At 56.7% G+C, this 22,700-nt stretch overlaps 1 protein-coding gene across 2 annotated transcripts in view; it reads right to left on the bottom strand.

The window, feature by feature from the left end:
* Window positions 1-22,603, bottom strand: part of Dok7 (docking protein 7) — a 33,919-nt gene extending 11,316 nt beyond the window's left edge. The window contains exons 1-6 of one of the 2 annotated variants that reach the window (XM_008841875.3): window positions 22,484-22,603; window positions 22,368-22,413; window positions 15,237-15,467; window positions 13,529-13,729; window positions 4,413-4,532; window positions 1,580-1,699 (exon numbers count right to left, since the gene is read on the bottom strand). In XM_008841875.3, the coding sequence (XP_008840097.2) occupies window positions 1,580-1,699; window positions 4,413-4,532; window positions 13,529-13,729; window positions 15,237-15,467; window positions 22,368-22,413; window positions 22,484-22,537 (772 nt within the window). In that variant the 5' untranslated portion in view covers window positions 22,538-22,603. The remainder of the gene's footprint in view (window positions 1-1,579; window positions 1,700-4,412; window positions 4,533-13,528; window positions 13,730-15,236; window positions 15,468-22,367; window positions 22,414-22,483) is intronic. The other variant, XM_029567717.1, reaches the window with a different exon arrangement.
* Between the last annotated feature and the right edge of the window lie 97 nt (window positions 22,604-22,700).

The raw sequence follows: 22,700 nt of genomic DNA, 5'->3' as shown, positions 1-22,700 counted from the left end.
TGATGGATGGATGGATAGATGGATGGATGGATGGATGATGGATGGATGGATGGACAGATGGATGGATGGATGATGGATGGATGGATGGACAGATGGATGGATGGATGGATGGACAGATGGATGGGTGGATGATGGATGATGGATGGATGGATGGACAGATGGACGGGTGGATGGGTGGATGGATGGATGATGGATGCATGGATGCATGGTGCATGGATGCATGACAAAGGAATGAACAAGCAGGCGGGAGAACAGCGATTGGATGGATGGATGGATGGATGGATGGATGGATGGATGGATGGATTGATGCATGGATGCATGACTGCATGGATACATGGGTGTGTGGATGAATGACAAAGGAATGAATGAGCAGGAGGGAGAACAGCGATTAGATGGATAGATGATGGATGGATGGATGGATGGATGATGGATGGATGGATGGATGATGGATGGATGATGGATGGATGGATGGATGGATGATGGATGGATGGGCAGATGGATGGATGGATAATGGATGGATGGACAGATGGATGGACAGATGGATGATGGATGGATGGATGGACAGATGGATGGATGGATGATGGATGGATGATGGATGGATGGATGGATGGATGGATGATGGATGGATGGATGGATGGATGGATGATGGATGGATGGGCAGATGGATGGATGGATAATGGATGATGGATGGATGATATATTTGTTCCATCTGTACCATTCCCACCAGAACCTGCTCTGTGAGAGCAGGTCTTGCCGTAACCCCAGCATGTAGGCACTTGGTGATGGATGGATGGATGGACGGATGGATGGATGGATGGACGGATGGATGGATGGATGATGGATGGATGGACAGATGGATGGATGATGGATGGATGGACAGATGGACGGATGGATGATGGATGGATGGATGGACAGATAGATGGATGGATGGATGGACAGATGGATGGATGGATGATGGATGGATGGATGGACGGATGGATGGATGGATGGACGGATGGATGGATGGATGATGGATGGATGGACAGATGGATGGATGATGGATGGATGGACAGATGGACGGATGGATGATGGATGGATGGATGGACAGATAGATGGATGGATGGATGGACAGATGGATAGATGGATGGATGATGGATGGATGGACAGATGGACGGATGGATGATGGATGGATGGATGGACAGATAGATGGATGGATGGATGGACAGATGGATAGGTGGATGGGTAGATGATGGATGATGGATGGATGGATGGGCGGATGGATGGATGCATGCATGGACCAATGGATGGATGACTGATAAAGGAATGAATGAGCAGGAGGGAGAACTGTGATTAGATGGATAGATGCATATGTGCATGGATGGATGAATTGGAAAGGACTGAACGAATGGGAGGGAGACGGCATAACTGAGAAAGGCGTAGCTGGGTGACAGCTGCATGCACAGGAGAGAGGAGGGAGACTGAGCAAGCATGCAAAGGGCCTCTAGCAGCCCATGCAGATAGATTGCTTCCAGGCCCAGGGTGGGGAGCCTAGTACTTAGAGAGTCCCTGCAGCCCAGGCCAGACCAGCCACTGACCCTACCTCCACTGCCTGGCCGGCTGGAGTGTGAGAGCAGGCTGAGTCGCTTCTCTAGCTGCAGGGTTTCTAGTGCTTCCTGGGCCACACGCTCCTCTGAGGCTGAGGGGCCCCCAGGGCTCGGGTCTGCGCAGAGAGAAGGATCAATGAGGTAATCACCACCTACACCCCCACTCCCACACCAGGACATCTGGTGAGTCCAGTCCCTTCAGAGCCACACGCATCCTGGGACAGCTCCAAAACAGGGATCAGGCAAGTGGTAACCCTCTAGGAGGCCCAGCCCCTCCCCATGCCTCTGTCCCAATTCTGGGCATCAAACACAGGATACCCAAGTCACCTACCCAGTCCCCCCAGGTGTCAAGGCCAGGTCTCTGCCTCTGTGAACAACCCCCCACCTCCAAGCCCAAGCCTTTGTCTCTGTGGACAACCACCCCCAACTGCCCAGTGTGGGCCCCTTTCCCTGACGCTGCCCCTACCTACCCAGTTCGGCTTTGGTCTGAATAAAATGCCACCTTAGTCCTGTCACTGCCTGCAGCTCCCAAGCTGGATAGAGCCTTTTGCTGGCCTCTTAGCATCTGCCTCTCTGAACCATACAATCACTGATAACATATCTGGAAATCAGGAAGCCCCGTGGGGCTTACGACTCTATCCTCCTAGGCATTCTACCTGCTAGCCTCACTGGTCCCCCTTGCCCATGTCCACCACGACCTATCTGAAGCCCTTGGCAATGTCAACGTTCAGCTGAGAGGCTGCCAGGCTGCAAGCGGTGGGGACCTGCTCCCCTGGCCCTGTCCATGCTCACTGAAGACAGCCAGGGCCATCTAGAGAAGCTATTCCATTGAAAAGCCTCAGGTCACCCATTTCCAGCTCAGAGTAGCCTCCTTCCTTCCTCCAGAAATGTCTTGGAGCAGATGGCCCTGGAGATTCACCCAGAGAGAGGCTTCTGTGATGGGTGCCTGGCTGCCATAGGCTTTATCAGCTACGAATGTGCTAGTAAAAGGCCCACACCAGGCTTCCAACAGCACGCTCCCTCCCAGTCAGAAAGGGCCACTAGGGCAACATACACGCTGTCCTCAGAGCAAGGGTTCCTAGAGTCCTGGGCCCTCCCTCTCCCTCCTGCCTTCTTTGGGCTCTGGATCCTCATGTGGAGGATTGAGGCCCCAATGGGTCTGGCCACAGCACAGCACAACAGCACACCAGAAAGCCTGGAAGATGAGATGCTGCCCAACAGTGATGCATCCCCAGAGCTCCCCACAACTGTGGGACTTTAATGCCACAGAACTAAGCAGAGAGGACAGAGCCCCCAACCAGCCCGCAACCTTCCTCCCCACAGAGTCTACCCTACAGGGCTGGGAAACATAATTCCCCCAACTAGATGCTGACCAGCTCAGGGCCCATGTGGTTGGCATATCAGGATGAACCAAGGCCCATATACCTGGGCAGGACACCTGGGGTTCAATGCTTGCAGAATGCATCTGCAGGCCCAGGCTTTGACAGTATTGTGTAAGCATTCCCAGCTGATTTGACAAGGACAGCTTGGAGTGGATCTGTGACTCCCCATCAGCCCAACCACCCACCAACCATCACCAATGGCTCTGTCTGGAGACACTCCACTCCCTGCCTGTGACAGGGTACCTCTCACTTCCAGGACAAGCACCTATAGGCTCCTCTGCCCAATGCTGTGTCCAGCACCCACCGCACCCAGAACCAGTTAAAGCATGCTGGACAGTGGGTGCCCCAAGGCCCAGGCTGTTCCCAGGCTTGCCAGCAGCTGCTCACACAGCAGGGTGGAGTTATGGGGTGGCCATGCTCCAGGAACCTTTAGAAACATGTGTCTTTGGGAAAAACACATGGTCCTTCACACCCTGACTGGTAGCCAACTGTTATCTCCCCTTTACATCTGCAGCTGCAAAACAGAAAGGCACCAGTAGGTGGCGCGACCGCACTGTCCGGCAGAAAGGCTCCGCCCACAGCGGAGGCCTCATGTTCCCCAGCAGCCGTCTCACTGGCTGCTCCAGGAGTAGGCAGCAGGTGTGGAGGGCCTGGTGCCCATGGGGCTGGCTCATCACTTGCAACTCTGTGTGCCCTGCCGTGACCAGGTGACCGTGTGAGTGCACAGCAGATGGAAGCGCTGACCATCCGCACGTGGCCACACCTGGACAATGGAACAGACACTGTTCTTAATGGGAATCCTCCATGCAAGGCCCCAACTCAGAGCCCATCAGAATCCAGGGAAACCCAGCCTGCTTTGGACTCCTCAGGGCCCAGGCCATGAGCCCCTCAGCTCCAGCAGCATGCTTGGCCAAGAACTCCTGGAACAAGCAGGGGGTGGGGATGAGAGAAGAGGCATACTCAGTAGGGCCTACCCCAAACACATCCTGAGACCCCCCCACATACATACCAAATAACCTCACAAGACAGCTTCCAGGCTGAATGCCAGGCTCGGGCACCCTGACACCCAGTAGCAGAGCCAGACCAGCTGCCCACGTGCCAGTGACCTGGAGCCAGGTGCTCCTTGCCCCATCTCCAGGACCCCAGGCCTCTTACAGCCAAGGCCTTGCAGCTGTGGCTAACCTGGCCTATCCAGAAGGCCTCAAGACCCAGTGTCACAATGGTCCAGGCACACGGAGGAGGGACACCATGGAGGCCTGAGACGTATCAATTGACCCCCTTGGGAGCCGAGGCTATATGGTGATGGAGTGCTGTAGTTCCAGGCCAGCGGGCTCTGGGCTTCTTGGCTGTAGGTAGGAAAGGGCAGGCCACCTCTCTGGGCTGATAAAGCAAGCTACCCATCCCTGGACCGCTGAGCACACTTTCCCTGCCACATCCCTACACACACCTGGGAGAACTGGCCGAAGCCCAAATGGGCCCTTGGTTGGGGAGATGCCTCGGACGATGCAGTCAAAGAGGGAGCTGATCTGCTCTCCCTCAGCTGAGCACAAGAAGAAGACTCCGGCCCCTGCAGAGGAAGGACAGAGACAGACACGGGGGTCAGCTGGCCCCAGAAGGGGTTGCTGAGAACCCCTGCCCCCCGGAGTAGGCCTGGGGGGCTGTGGTGATATGCAGGAAATGTGAGCACACATCCCCAGAGCCCAAACCCTCTACAGCTCTTCTGCACCCCAGAGAGTCCCTGCATGCTTCTCACAGAACCTGTCAAGGCAGCCAGGACACCAGACCCACACCACCCAAGTCTGCCTGGAATAGGGCCAAAGCAGCATTCTCTCGCTCCTGCAATGATGTGATTCCATGGTGCTGAGTGGGGCACTGTCCCTTTGACAATGCTTGGGAACCGGTAAGGCAACTTCTGCCAAAATGCCAGTCAGGTCCCCCTCTCTGAGTAACCACAGCACAGCAGCCCTGCATTCCATGAGGGGCATCCTGTCCTGACTGCACTGTCGGAGACCACTTCCCTCCTTCAAGAGTGCTCCCCATCCCACTAGATTGCATGCACCTCCCCTGGGGAGACAGGCAAGCCAGGCCACAGTCTGCATGCCAGGCTTCCTGCTGTTCACCTGCATTACACAGGCAGCACTCCCCACCAAGGCAGTGCTCCCCTCTGTCCTACTTTGTTTCTTCATTACTGTGACCAAACACTCTGACCACTACCAACTTGGGGAGGAAAGGGTTTATTTAGCTTACATCTCCCAGGTCACAGCTCATCAGGGAGCCCAAGGTAGGAACTCAGGGCAGGAACCTGGAGGCAGGAGCTGGAGCACAGGCCATGGAGGAATGCTGCTTACTGGCTTGCTCCCTGGCCCCTACTCAGCCTGCTTTCTTATGCAACACAGGCCCACCTGCCCAGGGGTGGCACCACCCACAGTGGGCTGGGCCCTCCCACATCACTCAACAATCAAGAAGGTGCCCCGGACATGGCCGCAGGCCAGTCCAATGAAGGCAATTCCCCAGTTGAGGCTCCCTCAACCAGGTGTGTCAGGTTGACGCTAAAGCGATCCAGCACACCCACCGAGGGAGTGCTCCCCACCAAGGCCGTGCTCCCCACCAAGGGAGTACTCCCCACCAAGGCAGTGCTCCCCACCAAGGCCATCCTAAGGGCAATGAGGAGTATCTGGGAGGTTCCTTGAGTCTCAAGGAGCTCAGGTTGCCATGCCAGTATGACCCATCACTGACCCAGGGCTGTGGTGAGTCACCTGTGGATGTTTGTTCAATTGTGGGCATAGTGTGGTGTGCCCACCCCACAAATGACCAGCTGTCACTCTGACCAGTGTCCTCCACATCACCAGCGACCCAATGACTGCTCTCATTCCTGGCAGTCACAGGGTAAAGACATCACACCCCTGAGGTATGCTGCACACTCAACAGAAGGAAGGACCCACAAGCAATCAGCCCAGGTTCACTTGGGCAGAGACTGGGCAGGCACTCAGGGCCTCTGTGATGGAGAAGCCCAGGGCAATGAGTCAGCAGGGAGGGCGCCCCCAGGCCAGGTGCCATGAGACACTGGGCCTCAGGCCAAGGGTGAATGAAATCCTTCCCTGGCCCGTGAATGGGAGGCCAGGCTAGCTGTGCCCACCTGCTGAGCAGAGGCCATGGGGCTGGACACTTAGCACCACGTCACCACACAAGAATCTCTCCCTACCCCAGGCCTCTGCCATTGCCCAAAGAAAGGCAGGCAGGGTCCACACAGGAGGACTGGTAGGGACAGCATGCAGGCACAGCTCAGTGTGGCTAGGGGATGGGGAAAGGGCAGTTCCCACACGAAAAGTTCTGCCTCAGGCCACACTCCATCTTCACTGATTATGAGTCTGTGGATTCTAGAGACCCAGTCAGTCCCAAGACACACAGGCTGCTATGCCCCTGGCCAGCCGTGCCAGGGCACATGGGATAACTACATTTGTGACTGCTGAAACTTCCTGTAATGTCTTAAACCAGGTGGCATAGGGATACATTCTTGCTTTAGAGATGAGCAAACTGAGCCCACAGAGGGCAAGAATGTCCACAGTGCCAGCCAAGAGGTGGACACAAACCCAGACCAGGGGCCACCGGGACACTGCCAGGCACCACAGAGCTGGTTCCACATGGGGCTGCTATGGGCCAGAAGTGGGAGGTGGGGCATGGAGCAGATGCCCATCCATGTGAGATGCTCACTGGCTCAGAAAGGCCCTGGTGGATCTGGTGGATCCTACGAGTTGGGGTGGACTGCCCAAGAACCCTGCCCAGGGCTTCACTATCATCTGCCGGCCAACTCACACGAAGCATCCCGTGCTTGCTCCCTGTTCCCATCCACCACCCCACCCAGTGTACGGCTCAGTCAGTCTGGCCCCAGTTCTCACAAAAGGCCAGGCCTCTAATCCTGAGCTTACAGGCAGCTGGCAGAGGCTGCAGGACAATCAGTCCCCCGACTATAAAAAACCACATTACCGAAGGGAGTGGAGCGGGTCTTGCATTCCAATGGGGCATCTGTGGAGTGTCATGCTCCCCAGGAGATGCAGTCGTTGGACAGGACCTGAGAGCCCAGCAACCGCCAGCCTGGGCCCCAAGTGCCCACACGGAAACCCCACAAGCCACCCTATCTATTGCCCTGAAGGACACCCATTTCCAAGGGCCAGTCTGACTGGGCCCTCAGAGCCTAGGGATAAGACCTCCCCAGAAAACTGCATCCTCAGTTTCCCTTTCCCTCTATCCCTCGTGTCCACCCCACCTACCCAGGCTCTTGGAACCATCCAGGGCTCTCTAAACATGCCTGTCCCACCTGGCACACCTCCCCATCCACGTTCCTTGGCAAGTTGGAATGTCCATCAAGACACAGAATCACCTTTTATTGTCTTTCCTGATGCTGATCCCAACCCCCATCTCAGGAGGCGAGCTGTTCACCCCAAAATGCTTTTACCACTCAGTTTTTTACCCACCTCACGTCCCCTTATTTGTCTGAGGCACCAGACCCCAGGTCAAGCACCTTGCAACAGTGGCCCCCCAGTGACCTCCCCAGTGACTCCCCAAGTGCCTACTGCCAGAGGAAATCGCCCAGGCGTGGACAGAAAGGCATCTGCGGGCCTTTTCAGCATTGCTTGTGTTCCAAGGAACGGTACAGCTGTCCCAGGACTGCACCCCGCTCCCTGTCCACATGGCCACCCACCTGTGAAGCTGGGCTCCCTCCTTCTTCCTGGTATCTGCCAGCCTTCTCCTGAGTAATCTAAAGCTGTAGACGTGACACTCTCAGTTCTGGGCTGAGACCACTGAGGGGCCTGGCAGCACCCACTTGTACCTTCTTGGAACCAGCCACCATGTGGAGGATCCCAGGCTATGCTGCTGGACAAAAAAGCCCCAAGAAGAACTGTGACCTCCCTGCCACCTGCAGACCCCACCCTTGTCCTGGCTTCCTGACTACCCAGCCAGGACCACCATCTGAGTGACCCGGTCTGTACCTAGTAGAGCAGAAATGAGCTACTTCACTAAGCACTGCCCAGACCTCTGACCCTCAGAACTATAAGCACTAGAATAGACCATCGCAGACAACACGAGGACCCGAAGATGAGGAGCCGGAAGGAGCTCAGAACGCAGCGGCTGGCAGAGGCTGCCCCCCTTACAATCACTATGGCAGAGGCTGGCCTCACGATCACTATGACAATGACCCCTAGGTCTACACACACTTCCAAATGCCTCGGGCACAGCCCAACTTGCCCCAGCAGGTACCAGCATCCTCCTGTTACTGGGTGCCGGTGACAGCACATTCATCCACCCACTGAATACCCTGCAGGCCCAGGGTCTCTACAACCCACTTTCCTCTGCATGCCGTTGCCTCTGGGCCACCCTTTGAACCTCAGGGGTTCCTGATCACCACGGCAGCTTATTCAGGTGCCAGCCTCCTTCAAGATGGGTCCTGGCTCTTTTTTCCATTTCCCAAAGATCCAGCTGAGGTCATGGTCTTCAGAAAGAGTGAGCAGCCAGGCCCAGGCCAGGCATAGGGAGCCCCTCCCAGACTCCAGGAAGGGTGTTTTCTGAGTCCCAGCTCAGTCACACAGCAGGTACCCAGGGCCACTGCAGGAGAAGATGGCATGGTGGGAAATGACACACACTCCCCAGCACGGATGAGGATGCCAAAGGCCAGTGCCAACAGGAGTCGTCTGAATCTTCACAGTAAGTCACACACCATGGCTGACACCCCCACGGAAAGGGGGTTTCTGTCTAGGAACCTAATTTCTCATATTCAGAGTACATCGTATCCATGGCCTCCAAGAGGCCATGTGGCCCTTCTAGGAGGACAGAGGACACTGTGCCTGCCCCTCAGATCATTCTCTTTTACCCAGAACAAATAGCATGTAGCAAACCAACCCCAGAGGGCGCAGACGGTGGCAGCTGGCGGTGTCTGAAGTACTCGGCAGCTGGTCCTACTCCATGCCTCCCAGCTTAGTGTCCACTCTGCCCAAGAGGGCCTTTGTTCCTCGAGGAAGAAGAGGGGCTGACACATCACGAATGGAGACCACAGAGCAACAACCACACATACCCCGCCTACCCCACTCCCACCCCCACCCTCCTACCCTCCTCAGGACAACTGCTTAGATGAGGGGCACAAAGGCTGGAGCATCTCTGCCACTGCCCACTGCCACCGCAAGCATCCATGGCAGCCCATGCCTCAGCCTCCTCATCTTCAAAATGGGGCTACAGCACAAGTCCCAGGGGGTGAGGCCTATGAATTAAGGCACATGAGTGCTGAGATGTGCCCTTTTCTGAGTATCCTGTGGGGTAGCTCCCAGGAAGCCCACTGTGGCCAGCCTGACCTTTAGTGACTCAAGTTCCAAATGCCTCCCAGGACACTAGAGGGGCCCAGAGTCATGTTATATGTGAATGTCGCTATGTGACTACAAAGGTTGGGTGTCAATCCAGAACCAGCCCATCAGGAGCTACAAAGGCAGCACAGTCATGACCACAGGTCCCAAGATTCATGACAGGCAACTCCAGGCCCAGAGGGGTCCAACGCAGCCTGGGCCATCGAATGGAGGATCCACTCTGGAGGCCACACAGATCCCCCAAAATGGCCAGAGTTCATGGATGCCATTCCACTCCCACCGAGTGGCAGGGAACAGGGGACAAGGCCTTTGTACCAGATCTCCCATCCAGGATGCCTGTAGTCCCCACCCCACTGCCCACAAGCAAAGCACTGGAAAGACACTAGGACGTCACAGGACCACAGAGCCCTCATCCCAGCCCACACTCTGCCACTCCACCTCAGCAAGAAGCCCTGCCTTTCCCGCTGCTGCCCGACCTCTCTCCCACAGTCCATCACCATCTGGTTGGCATGCCTGGAGACCACAGGCTGCCGCGCTACAGCTGCCGTGCGGTTCCACTTCCTGCTCTTATCTGGACAGAAACCAGAACCTTCAAGGCCTCTCAGCCTCTTCCAGACCATATGCACCCTGGGGCCTGTTGGGGTCAGCCCCAAGGGCTTCAGCAACTGGGGCAGGGCCTGGGCCAGTGGCCAGCTCTCCAGTCTCTCAGTATCCCTCAAGGCCTTATATCCCCATGGGAATCCCTGAGAATATGTTTTGATTTTGTGTGTCAGAATCACCCACGGCCACAGGTCTCAAACCTGTACTTGCAACATGCTACCAAAGAGGGCAACAGTCCCCTGAGCAGGGGCAGCTGGGGCCAGAGGCAATGCCGAGAATGGAAATACGCCTCTTAAACAGGTCTCCCTGGGGACTCTGAGGAGACTCCACTGACTGAGGGCCAGGATGGGCATGGTCCCTGAGAGATGGCCACTAAGATGCTCTGACACCAGGCTATGGAACTGTCTGCTACCTGCTGAATTCTTAGCATCTGAGGACCCTGCCCCACTGAGGACAGGACTGGGTTCACATGATGTTATGGAGAAAGGTACTTTCTGAGTTAGTCCTCCCCTCCAGAAACTTCTGTTCATCCTCAGTGTCTGACTCACTAACTCCTCCTCCCACAGGCCTTCCCTTCCTGGTCTACCCTCCCCTAGGCTGCTGTTCTGCCAGTTACCACTGAGCTTTTCCCAAGGACAATGGCCCCCAGCACCTCTCTACCCCACCAAGCCGGGATACCCAGCCAAACCATGTTTGGGTAGATGGAAAGCAGCCTTGGGGACCAGGTCTTCTCTGTGCTCTCTGAGGAGCTGGTAAGGGCAGGACCACAGGACATGGTTCCAAAGGGCCAGGACCAGGCTGGGGCCTGTCTTGAGGGGAGGAAGAAAATGTTACTTCTAAACACCCAGTAATGGACCTTCCAATAACGCCCTGCCCCCAGCCATCTGTGCTCCAAGATAGACACAGCCAAGCCACAGACTCAACATGACCCCAATTCTAGAATCATCACAGTTGAATGGTGACCCCTCAAAAGATGTGCTCACATGTGGAAACAGAAAGCGTCTTTGCAGATGGGCTGATCCAGGTGGCCCTCAGTAACAGTCCTCATGAGAAAGACAGAGACTGGGGTGACGTAGCCCAGGACACGGGGAAATCAAGAAGAGCCCGGAGCCCTAGAGTAAGGTCCTGATGAACCTTTTATTGGAGACTTGGCTCCAGACCAATTTCTGTTGCTTTAATGTCTCTGTCTGTTTGTGATCAGCTCCAGATATCTGCTTTCCCCAGGCCACACTGGACAGTGCTTCCTCTCCTAGATCTGCCTACATGTAGGGCAAGTGCAGGAACCCTCCAGCCACCCCTTCTGTCCACCTGCCTTATGTCCCTTGTGTCCCATGTTGTATCAGAGTCATTGGTTGGCTGTGTCTAGTTTCTGTGACTAGCAGGAACAGGGGCCAAACTTGTCCCAGGGGAGAACAGAGGCCAGGGGACCTGTGAGGGACAGAGGATAGGTTCTGCCCAGTCAGTCTCTCCAGCCCGGCCTCAGGAACACCAGCTAGTGGATCTGCTTGCCCCACACAGTGTTCTCCAGTTGTTGGTGACCCATGGGCTAAGCAGGGCTGGATGGAGAGGAGTTGCCAGCAGTGCTGGTGTGCCAGGGCCATGAAGAAGAACCCAGACTCACCGGCTCCAAGTTCAGTGGTTCCAGCAGCTTCCTGCAGTGAGGAGCTAATTCAGGACATTGCTCAGAAGCCCCAGGCCATCCCTGAATAGTTCACCACAGGCCCAGGGAAAGCACAACAACCCAGGTCAGCCTTCTGCTTGCTCGGGATGGTGACAAGCAGAAAGGAGCCCACCCATACCAAGAGAGAGGCCTGTGTACGCTGAAGACCCAGAGGAGAAATGTGCAGTGGGGTCTATTACACTGGACCCCAGGTAAAATGAACAGGCTCCACGGAAATGGGTCCTCCTGTTCAGCCCAGCTAGAAGACCCTGCCTGATTCGAAGGGCATGCTTGTCTGTGCCACCCCTAACCTGTGCCTGAGAGTTCTGTTGACAGAAACAAGGCCTCTACCCTGCTCACTCAGAGTGACTCCAGGAACCCACAAAAAAGAACCCCTGAAAGACTGCCACTTGAGTGATGGAGGGAACCCGCTGGCCAGCCCGGCGCCTTAGCCACAGTCATCCCTTGCTCCCAAGACAAGCCAAGAAATAGACTGAGCACCATCCTGCAGACAGGACTCAGGGTGGCACATCCCCCTACTTCCGGCCATCATGGGATTTGACTCTGCTCTCCAGAGTGCTATGACATCACGCTACCCCCATGACTCAGGAGAAACTCGCGCCTCACTTCAGTTCCATGGGCATCCACTCACTAAGCACTGTTGCAGGTCACATCTTGTCTCTTTAAAGACCTCCATGGAAATGTCTCCCATCCAGAAGCCCACTGGGTCTGCTCCCAGTATTCAGTACAGACTGGGGCATGGTGCCCAAACAGCTTGGCCCATCCCTACTTGGCTCTTTGCAGAACATGGGCCCCAGAGAGCCAGTGGCCAACACAATACATCTCTGTACCTGCCCAAAGAGAGGGCGGCATCATGCCCAGAGCCCAGGGACACACATCCAATCTGGCCGTGCTGAACCTGAAGATACCAGATAGGAACTAAGCCTGACCATTAATATCACATACCCTCTTCATGCCCCAGCACAGCCTGGGGTTCCACCCCGACAAGGAAAGGTGGAGAAGAGTCACAGGAGTCCCAGCTGTCTGACCTGGGATTCCCTTCCCCCACTCACATCTGGGTCGCTTAACAATGTCACACCCCAGACTCAGCACCTAACCATGGGTATCTTAGCTCCACAAGAGGCCTGGTTGCCAGAGATCGAGCACCTTAGCAAATAGCACAGATAAGCAAACAGCCGGCTTCTGAAGAGGGGAGGAGGACTTTGTTCCCTCCTGAAACAACTGCAGGTTTGTTCCCCACCATGTCCGAAGCCCCCTTAGAAAACAGTATGGGGGTCGCTGGGACACCCCATTCCCGGCATGAAGGGCCTCACTACTCTCCAAGCACCACCCTGGCTACCAGACACCAGCCCATCGTGGCTGTCACGTGTTGACCCATCCACTCACCTCACATACAAGTCAAGGCCCACGTGACATGGGCCTTGGGGCTCTTGGATGGGGCCTTCACACATCCCAGGGACCAGGCCCACCCTTTCCATATGTGGCTATTTGGGCAGCTCTGGGCAGCAGGCACAGCAGTGAAGGTGATTTGTATGTCTGGAGACATTTTTGGTTCGCAAATGCATGTCTCTACCTGTGGCACCCATCCAGGCGCTCACGTGTCCTCACACACACACACTTTTTTTTGTATTGTTTTCATTCAATTTGAACATGAGGAGCTCTGACACTGTGGCCTCATACGCAGGCCATGCTGTGACACTGGGCCGTGCTCTGGAGCTGCCCTGGATCTCTCCCAATCCCAGGAGCAGCCAGGGTCTGGGCTCAGTGCTGAGCACCATGCTCAGCTTTCCTCCTGCAGAGCAGTTGCAACCCTGCTGCATGAAGACACAGCCCACAGCCTCCCATCAGGGCCCCAAGGTATTGGCCAAGCCAATGTGCATAGGCCAGCCAGCTCAAGTGTACCCAGTGTCCCCCACGCCCAAGCATACTTACAGTACCCACACCTGGTCCCTCCTTCGAAGATGAATCCATTTGGCACAGCCCCATAGCGCCGGAGGTCGGACAGCTTCCACTGCCCCGTGACAGCTGGAGGGACGTCCCTGGCCAGAACCAGGATGTCATTGCAGAGGTGGAGGGTGGCCGGGCCACTCTCCAGCTTGGTGCCAGGAGCCACCGTCACATGGAACCTATGTACTGAGGGCCAGAGAGTGGGTAAAAGGGCATTACCAGGGGAAGACTGGTGGGGAGGCAGCACCCAGGGAGAGGCAGGTAAAGACAGTATGGGCCCACAGGACCCTGCCTTCACAGTCACTCACCCAGGAGCAAATGAGACGTCAGGCAGCACTGAGGATGGAGGGGACCCAGCCATGGAGCCCCACTTACATCCCTGCCCATTTTCTGGATCTTCTTTAGTTGGAGGCAAGCAAGTTCTCAGAGGGGACTGACCGCTGACCAGCCCCGCCCCCCAACACTTTTAGGGCAGGACCTACGCACTGAGTCCTCTCTTTAGAGAACTTCCCCCACCCCCAAGGCAGACAGTACAGTCCCATTTCAGAAATGGGGAAAGTGAGGCTCAAAAGGCCCCATGTTGGTGTGTGCAGCATGTTTTAGCCTGTGCCCAGACACACAGGAGGCCATGGCTGGCAGTGCTGCCTGAGACTGGCATGCTCAGAAGCAGCTGGGCACTGGTCTCCCTGTGGTCTTCCCACTACCTCAGCTCAGTCCTTTGCCTTGAAAGGCCCTCAGGACATGGCCACAGCACTCTCCCTTCTTCCCTTTCACCTGGATCACCCACCTCAGAAAGCAGCCCAGCCCTGCGAGCCACAGCGCAGTGCCTACCCGCCATTGTCTGCCCCGTATCTGCACTGAGTCATTTACACCCTGTCCCTGGGACTAAGGGCCTACCAGGCTCCCCTGTCCTTGGGTGGGTGAGAATGAAGATGATACCTCAGATGCCTAAAAACACAACATGTGAGGGCAATGTGTGTCCTCTGATTATTTGTGTGTGTGTGTGTGTGTGTGTGTGTGTGTGTGCGCGCGCAGGTGAACGCATATCATAGTGTGCATGAATTCTCTCCTTCTACCTTGAGCCCCTGAAGTTTGAGCCCTGTGGCTCTGACTGATCCCTCTGTATGGGCTCTACGCTGGCACAGCACACATGGGAACCTGGAGAGGGCCCTTGCCTAGATGGCTAAAGGGGCCAGATTGTGCTACAGGTTCCCCTTTTAACTGAAAGGGTCATTTTTGGGGAATTCAGAGGGCCATGGCCCCCAGAGGTGCCCACCCTTGGGCCTGCCTGGCTGTTATTCGGCATCTTGAGCACATAGGTCAAGGCAAAGCAGGCTATCGTCTGAGGCAGCCACTGATTTCCACCTTTTCTTGGCTCCTCCTCCTCCTCCTCCTCCTCCTTCTCCTCCTCCTCCTCCTCTTCCTCCTCCTCCTCCTTCTGGTCTTTTTGAGACAGGGTCTCTCTGTAGCCCCAGCTGGCCTGGAACTCACTTTTTAGACTAGGCTGACCTTGAACTCACAGAGATCCACCTGCCTCTGCCTTCCAAGTGCTGGGATAAAGGCGTGCGCCACCACGCCCGGCTTGATTTCCACCTTTTCTAGCAGGATTCCCTGGTGTCTCACTCATCTCTACAGCCTACATTGGTGAAGGGCCCTGGAATCTCATCTCAGACCCCACACCCATGCCACTCACCCTCTCCCAGTGCATAGCGGATGCGGGTGTCCCAGGCACACATGGCCTCATGGCTGTCAAAGCCCAGCATGATGGCCTGGGACAGGCAGACAATGGCCAGGGTGTGAGCCAGGCCCTCATAGGGCAGGCCAGGCTCTAGGCCACAGATGTCCTCCAGAGTCAGGCTGCTGCGCTCCCGCAGGCCCTTGGAACGCTCGGACTTGTCCTTGTAGACCAGCATCAGCAGGCAGTCTGTTAGGACACACAAGAGAAGCCATCAGCATGCTCCTGCACTGCCCACTTCCCTTACCCTCAGCACTGTCCGCAGGAGGCCACGGCACCACTGAACAGAGGCTGGGATCTGAGGTATGACTATAAGCAAACTACTCACCCACCCCAAACCTTGTGTACAAAGAGGTTCCAAAGCAAACCCAGGGTTCTTCACGCCCAGCCTACCCAACCCACTACCAGTGGCTGGGGCCTGGAGTTCACCCGGTATTTATCCCCCCAAGGCCTTGGGGCCCACTCTGAGCCTCCTGTCTTCTGGCCCCCTTTTGCCCAGCTTGTGTGATGTGGTCGGGTCTATATCCCAGCTGCAGTGGATAGGCCTGAGTCTCTGCTCCCAGGCCCTCCAAGTGCCACTCAGTCAACACAACCATCCCTGTGCCCATGTGGTCTTAGGAAGTCTGCCCAGAGAGGCTGGGTAGGCTGATACCAGCCCTGTTCATACCTTCCTGCCCTCTGCAGCCACCATCAACCTTGGTCAGAAGGTCCCTCAGCACCCAGGCTGTCACACCAGCAGCAATGGGACCCCAGGGTGCCCTATCTATGAGGAGGGTATAAGTTTGGGGGTCCAATGAAAACCCCTAAGTACTGTCATGTGAGGCAACCCCAAGGGTATATGTAGCCCAAGGATTGGATACCCTGGCCTACACTGAGGAGAGGAGGCGGGAGATAGCCCCATGAGGATCACAGCACCAAGTCTCCAACCTCTGAAGACTCAGGGGTCCACACAGGAAGTCGCAGGAGCAGGGGAGGGGGAGTGAGGATAGCCTCAGTCCTCCAGATCTGCCCTGTAGTCCTCAGTCATGATGGTGCAGGGGTCACGGCACCTCTGCCTCCAGAGGCCCCAGCCCTAAGCTCAGCTACATCCATGGAGAGTGGCAGGAATTCCCACCAGAGGGAATGTTCCCACAGGTCACAATACATCCTGCAAGGCACAGTAGAAACATTTTTGGTGTCTTCAGATACTTGGCCTGAGGAAGCCTCATCTGTGACAGGGGATGGCTGATAACAGCCTTGTTCATACCTTCCTACATACCACCCATGCCTGCAGCAGCGCCCCGAGGACCACATGTGGGAAGCTGTGAAGATGCCAGGTGCAGTGGGAGCTCAGTATGGGCTTAAACACCCCATACCACTTCCAGCCTCAGACCATTTTCACTGTCTGCTCAGGTCTGTGGGATCTGGCAGTGTGCGCTGATGATGAGGCCCACCATGGCCCCTCTCCTTTCACCTCTCAGATCCTTGGCAGGCAGGGCCCAGAGCCCCAGGCAGAGGCCCTTCCTCCCCCGAGGACCTGCCTGAGGGTCGTAGCACCCTGGCCAGTGACCTGCTTCTGCTGTTGCCCGCTGAGGCCATGTGCACCATTGTCTCTCCCTGCACACCCAACAGCCACCCCAGCCCCATCCATACACCCACCCTGTCCTCTCAGGCCTCAACACTGCCACCTGCTGAGCTAAAGGCCACCCTTAGGCTGGAGCCCCCCAACTGTCCCCCTCATGCCCCACTCCACCTCTGCAACTCCAGCATCCCTCAGCACAGCTGTCAAGGTCACTGTCTGTGTCCTTGTCTCATTGTTCCAAGCTCTGAGGGCAGCCCACCTCCATCTGGGCCAGCACAGGAGAGGGTCAGATTGCCTCTGGTGACAGCCTACTGCTTCAGGGATAGCTGGACCAGCATAGCATGGTGAGATTGTCACCTCCTTTGTTCAGAAAGAAAATGTTCCCAATGATAAGGTCAAGAAAGGTGTCAACAAACTTTTCCTTAGAGTACCAGGCAGCAAACACCTTAGCTGCAGAGGGGCAGCAGCCACCACCACAGCCACTGAACTCAGAAGCCCCAAAGAAGCATGTGAAGGGTGTGGGTGTCTGATGACACTCAGAAGCGAGTGGTGGACCAGGTCTGTCCCATAGACCAGAGGTGCCATCTCCACACCAGGGTAGACTTTGCCTATGAGTACTGTTGAGTCTGACATTTCACTGATTTAGAGGGCCACAAGGAGCACCCCATATTTGTCCCAAAGACCTTATCACAGGTGCACTGATGCACCCCTCCATCTATCTGACCTCTGGGGACTCAGACTCGCAACCTGTGGCTCAGGGCCCTAGGGCTCACTGTGCACTGACTTGTTTCTATGAGTGCTGAATAGCAGCTACTCTCTGCCTTGGGGACTTGTAAGGGTGACATTTAGGAAGACTAAGATGAAGGTCTGGATGGGGATGAGTTCCTTAGTTATCCTAGGAAGGGTGTTGCATGGCCACAGGCAGGGCTACCCAGAGTCACTAGGAGCAGGGAGGGGCCCTGCGATGTCCGGACCCCACATTTTGCCCCTAGACCTGCAAGACCTACAAGAGGACAAGCACCTGGTGCTAATCGCCAGTTTATGGTGCTTAGTTTGCATGCTGCAGCCACAAAACATTAACTCCAGCTATGGGACTGTGACTGTGTTTTCATCAGAACAGGACAGGGTGGAGCCTGGTGCTGCACAAGTGGCTCCTGAACCAGCCTGCAGGAGCCACTGACACCCCCGGCTCCTCAGCCTCGGAAGTGGCTCCATTAGCCTGGGCATGATGCAGCAGGATGATGGGTAAAAGGGCAGGCCCAAGTGCACAGCAGTCCCGGCAGCCCTACCTCAGACCCGTCTCCATGAACCTGGACCAACAGGCAGACAAGCCCACGGCCAACTATCAGCACAGCATATGCCGGGAACAGGAACAGGCGACTGGATGGTAGGCAGGGCCCTCTGAGTGTGGACCTGGGCCTTCTCGGGGTGATCAAGCAAATGAACCCCAAAGGTCAGCAATGCCTTACACAGAACAGTCAGGGGATCTGACTCAGAGACCTGAAGGACCAGATTGATATAAGGAGGAGAGGGGCTGGAGAGATTGCTCAGTGGTTAACAGCACTGGCTGCTCTTGCAGAGGACCTGGGTTCAATTCCCAGCACCCACCAGGCAGCTAACAACTCTCCAAAACTCCAGTTCCAGGAGATCTGACACCCTCTTCTGACCTCCATGAGCACTGCATGACCCAGGTGCACTTACATACATGCAGGCAATACACTCATACACATAAAATAAAAATAATAAAATATTTTTAAAAGAGGGAGGAGAGAAAGAGGACTGACTGATTTGCAGGCAGGTGGGTCAAGTAGACCAGGTAGGCTCAGTGCCCAGGAGCTTTAATGGCATTGAGGGCAGAAGGCTGGTCAAGCCTTGACTACCACAAGGAGCTCGGACACAGAGTGATAGCACAGCTTTGGACACCCCATCCCGTCCCAGTGAGGGAGACCCCAGAGCCTGGGCTGAGTGGGAGTATAAGGAGAAGAGGCCCCTCAGTGCCAACTTCCTGAGCCTACCCCAGCCCAGGGCCACGAGTCATGGGACCGCCTAAATGGATGGGCAGGAGGGACGTGAACAACAGAGGATGGCTCCTGGGACCGGAGCAGGAGGATGCCTGGGGAGGGCTGTCAGGAGTACAGCAGGGACCAGGGTCTTCCCTGGACAGATGAGGTTGAGAAGCCCATCAGACACAGAGCGGCCATGCAGGCAGGCAGCTGGAAGGTGTCTGGAGATGTAAAAATAACCATGGAGTCGTCATAAGCTCACAGAGGCCTTCAAAGCCAGGGCCCAGGGCCATGCAGAGGGCAGGCAGTACAGGCAGAGCTGCAACCTCTGCTGGACACACCACAGGCAAGACAGAGTGACCAGGCCTGGAGGCCACAGGAGATAGGCAGGGTGGAGCCAGGAGGAGGTAGAGAGTCCCACCCACAACAGGATGCAGGGGAGGCCCAGCAGTGCCAGTAGGATGGATCCAGCCCTGGAGGTCATAGTGACCTTGAGACGGTACATGCTGCAGTGCTGTGGACAGCAAGCTATAGCCTGGGGTCACCCTGAGCCCAGGGACACATACAATGGAATGCAAGGTCCTAGGCCTGGGCTCTGAGTCAGGAGGATGCCACTGCTCCACGGAAGTGGGGGAGACACAGGCATGGCCCACCTCCTGTTCTCCCTAGCTATCCTCCTGGTAGTTGTGGGAATAACCAGGCAGGGATCAGCCTGGAGTGTGCAACTGGCGACCAAGATGTTCAAGGAAGTCATGACTGTCCAGGTGACAGCAGAAGCCGAATGAAGCCTTGAACCTAGGTACTCTGATTCCCGTGCTGTTCACATGACAGAGGAGAACTGGCTGAGCACCCACCAGAAGGAGACAGAGGCCCAGATAACCACAAGCCAAAGGTGCCAACTCAGGAAGGAACCAGATCACTTCTCCTGGATCTTAGTCTTCCTGGAACATACCTGCCCTCATTACCAGAGCTATCAACTCCAAGGTTAGGGGTTCCTGAGCAGAGTACCCACTGGACTCCGGCCTCAAGGCTCCCTGTCCCTGTGTGTGGACTTGAGTACTGTGCTGTCACCATGAGCACAAAGGTGGGGCTTCCTCTTACAGGCAGAGCTCATGGCACCTCTCTTGGACAGGCAGTCCCACCCCTCACCGGACACCTGAGGGTGGTGCTGAGCTAGGGACCCCCAGCCTGAAGAAATAGAGAGCAAGGCCCTAGAGAGAGACTAGACGGGAGACCTCCTGACTCCCATGTCTGGGCCTGTGGGATTCTGGACTTCAGCTCCTCTGAGGTCCAGGACTCAGGTCCCTCCTGGTGGCTTTTCTGAGCTGGATGAAGACCCTGAGACAGTTGCAGTCCCTCTGAGGATGCTGCCCAGCTGTGTGTAGCAGTTTCTGAGGACCCTCCATGCACTGTCAGGAGCACCATACCACTGAGAAAGAAGGTGGACTGAGACCCTATGTCCCAGTCTCAGCGAGCCCGTAGCCAGAACAGGACCCAGAGCACCTGTCTCCTGAACGTCGGCCCAGAGAGTGGACCTAGACACACATCCTCAGCCAGGCCCAGGGTACCACCCTAAAATCTCATGCTGAGACAGGCCTGGCAGGAAGAACTTCACATCAGCAGGCCTTTGAGGGCACTGTGACCTGGTGGCAGTGTTTGCTGGGGGCTGCTACACTTTCTGCTTCTCTGCTGTCCACTTTCGCCCACGAGCATCACCACCCGCCAACATCTGGCACTGCTGAACAAACCTCTGACCAAAACTGTTTCCCTTCTGCCAGCTAAAGCTTACTACGGGACATGTTAAGCTGGTGCAAACAGGAAAGAGGGCATGCCGGCAAGGTGCTCTTTGCTCCCCAAACTCCTGGTCCCTCTCAACTGCCTCTTGTGAGCCTCCACAATGGAAATCACAATTTCAAAGGCCAAGGACCCCTCAATTTCTTAGGACAAGAAGGCAGGGCCCTTCCTTTCTCTTCCACACCAGATTAACAGAGTCTAGGCCCTCGAGGGCACAGGGATATTGGGGCCTCTGACTAGAGAGAGGACCCGGGTGGTACAGGAAAGAACCCAGAGTCCAGTGGGACAAGAGCAAAGGACAGGAGAGGGAGATGGTAGGGGCAAACCACAGAGGCCGGCTATGGGGTGTACAGCCCAGGGAGAGGCTGCTATAGACAACCACACAGCCTAAGGGACAGTGGGGCAGCAAGCAGCTCAGGATGGAGGGGCTCAGAGAAATAGGGCCACCCTCTCCACTGCTGGCTCACTCAGAGAGGCAAGCCCACATCACCTCCCACCTGGCTCCAGCCCAGCTTCAGAACACCCCTAGGGTTGGCTTGTCATCCAGGCTTCCTTGCCCAGTCCCATCACTGGGGTCTCTGGCTTGCTCACTGCCTGGAACATGGAGAACCCTTGGTGCTGGCAGAGTCAGTGACCACACCCCAGGATGCTCTTCCGGATGGCCCCTGTCTCAGGAGTCTCCCATGACTCCTCACCAGCCATTCTTTCCGCACAGGGGTCATCCTACCATGGTCCCACTGCACTGACCACAGCCTCTTACACTCACTGTGGTCTTCACCTGTCTACACCCTACACCCCCAAGCTTGGCAGTGCCCAGGGCCCCTTCCCTGCCCCAGTCCCTAATCCTCCTCCCCTAGACACCCTAGACTTCCAGGCACAGGGACTCACAGGCCCTGACACACACAGCATCCGGGCATGAGGGAGCTGAGGCCCAGGCAGGAAATGACTGTCCACGACAGCAGCGAGCTCACCATGCCACCCCTCCTGGGAGCTGACAGACACCCAGCATCCTGGAAGTCACTCTGGCTGCCTGTGATCTGTGTGGCTGCCATGCATATGCCCCCACCCAACTTCTGTTACAGACCCCTGGGTCCTGGGCCAGCTCCAAGGCACCTGTCCCTGGCAACAGCTGCAGTCCTGGGCTCGGCCCTCCCCACTACCCCAGGTCCCAGACTGGAGCTGACCAACTGCCCTGGCTCCTTGATGGGTCTCACCGGCTCTGGGGGTGTTGGCCACAGGACCAGTGTCTCTTCCCAGAGGTCAGTCTCCCCTAAACAAGGTTCATGTCACTTTTCTGGGACATAGAAACATTTTCCCACCTGGCAGCCCACCTCCGCCCCACTTGAGAGAGTAGGATGAGGAGGAGGTGGCACTGCTTGGGATGCCGGAGGCTGCTGCTAGAATTTTCAGCAGACACCTCGGTCCCTGAAGCTCACAGGAGGGTTAACTTCTCGGGGTCTGCCTCCCGCTCCATGGGGAGGCTGCAGCCCCTCTGGGTCCCCGTCTGTTCTGGAAAAGGGGTTGGCCGCCCCGGGAGCTGGGGGACCCGGACTTTGGGTGAGGAGCTACGCGGGAGGTTGCCGGGTCCGGGCGCGTCCCGAGCGGCTCGGGTCTCCGGTTACCCATCGCGGCCGGGTTTCAGCGGCTCCCCCGCGGCTATTTCGGGCGACCTGGCACCTGGGCCCGGGGCTGCAGGGCCCGCAGGGTCCCCCCCGCCCGCCGCCCGCTCACCTGCCACCGGAGACGGCTTGCGCAGCACCAGCCACCTAGTCTTCCACTGCGGGGACAAGCACAGCGTGAGCGGCCGCCCGCGCGCACCCCGCCCCGCGCCCCCGCCGCGCCCCGACCTTCTTGCCGTCCCGCAGCTTGACCTGGCCCTCCACCAGCGCCGCCTCGGTCATCTTCTGTCATGGTTCCCGCTGCTCGCCGCGCCCTCTCCGCGCGCCCGGGCGCCCGAGCCCAGGGTCACTTTCAAAATAGCTCCGGGAGGGCCCGGGCCGGAGCCAGGAGGGCGGGCCTGGCGCGGCGGGCGGGGCTCGCGGACACCCGGACCTGGATGGATGC

The sequence above is a fragment of the Nannospalax galili genome, unplaced genomic scaffold, assembly GCF_000622305.1.
Source record: "Nannospalax galili isolate Female #2095 unplaced genomic scaffold, S.galili_v1.0 scaffold101, whole genome shotgun sequence".
NCBI lineage: Eukaryota > Metazoa > Chordata > Mammalia > Rodentia > Spalacidae > Nannospalax > Nannospalax galili.
The sequence above is the reverse complement of the archived record's forward strand: the minus strand, read 5'-3'. Positions and strand labels throughout refer to the sequence as shown.